The following is a 4908-nucleotide window of genomic DNA, read 5'->3' as shown; positions in this document are numbered from 1 at the left end:
GAAGAGTCTCTCTCAGGGCACGCAGTCCATGTTTAACTAGCTCATTCAGATTACCTTAAAATGAAATCATAAAGACATTTACTATATATATGGTATTACCTCTAGACACTCATTGCCCCTTCTTCCCACCCCTAGTTGACAACTGGAAAAACACCTTGGCGAGCTTGACTTTCAGAACTCCTCTTGCTATGTACTTCTGGTACCGATCACGGAGTTGGTTATAGAAGCATACATTGAGAAATCAGCCCTTCCTTACATTTGAGGTCAAAGGCATCTAGTTTTGGTACCTGCCCTGCCTCCAGTGTAATGATAATCACACTATTTTTTGATCAAAAAGCTATGCAATAGCCTCCCCATCACGGTTTCATATAAAAATAAACTCACAATTTAAATGCACCATCTAAATACCTGCCCTGACATACTATTCCTGCTCTGATATGGAAAGAATTGTTCTACCCCAGCTTCAAAAGGCTTAGAAGAGGTTTTTATTGTTTTCTCTGCTCTTCTGAGAATAACTTCTCTTTTCATTGCTTGTAATAAGCATCCACGCGTTAGACATGAAGATTTATATTCTCTTTACAATTTTTGCCTTCATGCAGATTTACATTTATGCCCAACTTGGTTCCCCAGATTTATCTTTCTAGCTTACTAAATGCACAAGAATGGAGCAGTAGCAGAAAACCTACAGAAGTGACGAGTCCCGTGAGACAGACAGGGTTTCGTTACTCACAGTCAGTAAATTCAGCCATGTGTCTCTCCAGGTAAGTTCGCGCTGACTGTGAACGAGCACCAATGGACATTGCTTTGCAGTCAAAGTAGTTTGCAGAGGGGCAAGTCTGGAAGATGTGAGGACCCATATCCTACAATGCAAAATGTAAAACAAATGTATAAATCCGTACCGAGTCTGCTGCTGGAACACATGACATTTTCTAAAACACAGTTTGGCTTTACAGCACACCACATAGCTCATACGTGCACAGACGTATATATATTTTACTCTCTTTTACACTGCTAATCACAGCACTGTCCTGACACAATTCCTTCACAGCTGTTGTAAAAAGAAAATTTTTTTACACTGTTCATTAAAATGCAGTTTTTATGCAGGCAGCATAGCTGGCACAGAAAGTTTCTTTCCCTGTCCCACAAATTGTACTGGGTTTCCTATTTCATGGCCCGCAGCAGGTATTTTACACACACTACAGCTTATCTGCACAAAAGTAAAAACCTGCTGTACACTTAACCATGCCGTGCAAGATTTTCAAACAAGATGAGTTTCCTTCAACCTTCCTCACATCAAAAATCTTCTGGGCAGAGATACTGTGTGTGCTGCATTAACCAAACTGTTGTTGCCAAAAAAGTAAGAGAGAGGCCAGTGATGATTTCCACATCCATTTTTTATAAAGTATTTTAAATTGCATTATCTCATTTTGCACCTTCAAATAATCACTTCTTCCCTTTTTGCAAATGTATACCTCATAATTGTAGGTAGAATTAGCTGTTAATATTTTTAAAAATTATGTTTTAGGTTAAGATATAGAATATTATTTCCCTACTCAAGAGAATTTTGATGAGTCTACCTCTTCGTACAATCTTCCGCTCTTAACATCTATTTGAGGTATAAAATTGCACAAAGCACATTTTCCTTTGCTCAACAGCAGCTCGCCCAGCGTACTTACATCATAACCTGCAATGAGCAGGCCTACGCCGTACGGTCTCCTGCCATAACGCTGCGTTGGTATCTGGGTTTCTTAAGTAAGCTAAGGAAACAAGCTCAAAATAACACACTAATTACACAAAACATTTTCCTAAGCCAAGCACCGTTGCACCAAAATTGCTATACAGACTTCGAAAATCTTCCCAAAGCAGTGAAGACTACGTTCAAAAAATAGATCTGAGGACTTATTTGGAACACTGACTTCTTTTTCGCCAAAAGAAAATTCAACAATCAAGTTTTCCCAAAATAACCGAGCGGTGCATTCGACCAAGTAATACAAATGGTTTGCCTAATGCTGCACAGCCTCATTTAATTTCTTATCCCTTTGGTATTTTTCTTCCCAGGCACTCAATAACAGCATACAAGGCCTCCGCTGTGTTCCACGCAGAGACAAAAGTTGTCAGAGGAAAAAAATAAAATAGTAAAATCTGAGCGAGCAGCTGCAATGCAGTAAATGATCGTATTTAGACCAGTGCAGTCACCTTTCTCCTCCCCTGCCCCCAGAGCCACGGGGCTGCGTAACAGAAAAACCGCGTGATGTCAGACGTTGCAGAGCGCTTCATCGCTTCTCTACCAGTTCAGTGCATGTTATGGGATATTCTCTGAAAGAATACACAAGCGACGCAAATAAAGAAAAATTAACCTCGAATTTATTTTCTCAATCTAATACGACTTTTAAGTTTGGTATATGAAAAATATTTTATGAAAAACTATGATCAATTTAAAAGCTATGGAAGTGTTACAAGCATTAAAAAAAAAGGATACTGCTTCCAATTAGTGACACTAGGCGAGAAACTGGAAGAGGTCTATCAAACACAAATCTAGAATCCAGACACTCCTGACGCATGAAATTGCTAAGAGGGTAAAAAAAAAAGATAAAAAAATAAAGCAATGCACAGATCAAAGTCACAACAAGTTTTTTGTCTCAATATTTGTCTGTTTAGGTAAGTTCTTTTTTTCAGTTCTGCTCACAGAGGAAAAGGGTCAAAGGCACCACATAATTTCATTTCATCATGACCTATAATTGTTATTTAGAAAGTTGACCCCATGTTCAATAGAGTATTTCAACCACACAAATGTGCGTATTTCAGTATTTCAGCCACACAAATGCAAAGAAGGCAGAAGTTCACACAGGCAACAGACGGATCATCTCGAAAAAAGCCATAGTTAAGTGATAACATTTCTTTGTACAGCAATTAAAACTTATTCTAGAAATTCATCCTATGCCTTCTTTGCCCTTTCCTGGCAAACTGAGGAACACTCCTCCTTCCCTGTACATTTACCTCACCCAGTGAATCTATGTGGCCAGGAGGTAAAAAGTAAGCTCCTCTGAAGGCAACACATAGAGCAGCGCGTGGTTCTGATCACTTCCTTAAAGGTGGGTGCACCGAAGCAGCCACCAGAAGGAAAGAACTGATGCACTTTCTCAGACTGCTTGGAAACCCCATCGCACTGAGGAAACCAGACAGGACTGCGTTACTAGTAACAAAACCAAAGAGCAAAATTTTTGGGCAAACAAACGAGATTCCTGTCAACTAGTTAAAAATCTGCCAGAATTTCATGCTGAGGTCTTTGGCATAGTACAACAGAGCAGTAACTCAAGACTAATCCTCAGCCAACCATAAAATTCCATTTGCAATCGTCTACAAATGAACTTTCACTCGTTGTTGCAGAACCACATATGTCAACAACTGAGATACTCACCACAGGAGTCTTGCATCAGCAGTAAGTCCAGCAATGGAGATACCAATATGGTTGTCAACGTACAGGATTTTTTTCTGATGAGCTGCCAGCTCAGACTGCGCTCTCTGTGCATAAAAGGAGAAAGCTAAGCGGCAGACAGAACAGTTTGCCAAGCACTGTGGAGAAATCTGCTAGCATTTATAGCAAGAACTGAATATGAGCGTGAAACAATAAAAATAAATAAATTTAGAAACTAGCAACAGAAGACAAGAAAAATCCAATTCCACTTCAACAGGAAACTGTCAGAATTTTAAAAAAAAAGACACTCACTCAAACTTTGGGAAAAGAAATAAATAGTTTTAATACATAATAACTAACGGGGGGGGAAAAGAGAGGAACGTAACTTTTAAAGGGAAAAATACCCCAAACTTCCATTTCCTTCACAATTTTGCAAGTCTCCTTTGCTTAGGTACTGAAAATATTTATAGTTCTATACTTGTATCTGAGCAAAAGGAAACTGGGATTGCATTTATTTATTTAGACTTAAAAGTTCAGACTGCATAAAACTCATCTGTCAACCCAAAACTTCTACTAACATAACTGTCCTGAGAACAGTTTTGAAGTTACCTTGAGAGCAACCAGAACAGCGTGCGTTTTTGACTTCAGCCCCACAGTAGCTGAGCCTTGTTTCACGGCTTCCATGGCATATTCTATTTGATGAATTCGGCCCTACAGAATAAAATCAAAAGGAATCATTCTAAAGCTAATTCTCTCTGTCAGTTTTCAATTTTTTTTTCTATTTTCAGACATTTCATCCCCTCACCCCAACAGCTGTGCTTACTGCACAACAGTTGAAACCTACAACCAAGAGAATTCAATTATCTTCTGCAAACACCTCACTACCAACCCACAAAAACCTGCCCATCTCTGAGCTGCTCACTACTGCATACAAAGATATGGGGAAAAATAAAAAGGATGAATAATACTGACACTGAAAGGGTCACAAGACTTCAGTTACTCTCTTCAGAGGAATCAGTATTTGACTCAATGTGATTCCAAGACAGAACTTCCAGCTGAGATTGGATGCTTAACTTTTAATCGAGTTTCCTAAAAAAGTGAGTCTTATGCAATTGTTGTTTCTCACTATCCATTCCCTAATAACTTCTGAACAAGTTATTAGTCAACTGCAGTAAAGTCTGAAAGAGGAGTAGAGGTCTCAAAGACAACCAAGTCCCCACAAGTTCTGCAAAGGCGGCCAAGAACTTTGCAGGAAAATAAGAAAATGTCATTCTAATGCAGCCACTGAGGGCAAAGCAGCAGATTTTCTGCATTCTAGTCGGGCAGCCTATGTCAAATAGCCATCATGGTCACTGCTGCTGTGCAAGTACTGAATTACTAACCACTGCACGCAGCTGCATCCTACCCGCTGTGAGGAAGAGGAATGTAGTAGCTGCTATAGTGAAATGTGCTAGGGATAATCTACAGGAAATCACCTTCTATTAGGTTGTTGT

General features: G+C 39.3%; 1 protein-coding gene across 1 annotated transcript in view; it reads right to left on the bottom strand.

Annotated features, from left to right (window-relative positions):
• Positions 1 to 4153, bottom strand: part of PSMA1 (proteasome (prosome, macropain) subunit, alpha type, 1) — a 5810-nt gene extending 1657 nt beyond the window's left edge. The window contains 6 exon segments of the mRNA XM_009864269.1: positions 1 to 54; positions 731 to 860; positions 1677 to 1747; positions 2480 to 2568; positions 3419 to 3522; positions 4025 to 4153. The exon segment at positions 1 to 54 is cut by the window's left edge and continues 6 nt beyond it. Of these exon segments, the coding sequence (XP_009862571.1) occupies positions 1 to 54; positions 731 to 860; positions 1677 to 1747; positions 2480 to 2568; positions 3419 to 3522; positions 4025 to 4153 (577 nt within the window).
• Between the last annotated feature and the right edge of the window lie 755 nt (positions 4154 to 4908).

The sequence above is a fragment of the Apaloderma vittatum genome, unplaced genomic scaffold (assembly GCF_000703405.1).
Source record: "Apaloderma vittatum isolate BGI_N311 unplaced genomic scaffold, ASM70340v1 scaffold42760, whole genome shotgun sequence".
Classification (NCBI taxonomy): Eukaryota; Metazoa; Chordata; class Aves; order Trogoniformes; family Trogonidae; genus Apaloderma; species Apaloderma vittatum.
Note: the sequence above shows the minus strand (reverse complement) of the source record. Positions and strands in the feature narration are given on the sequence as shown.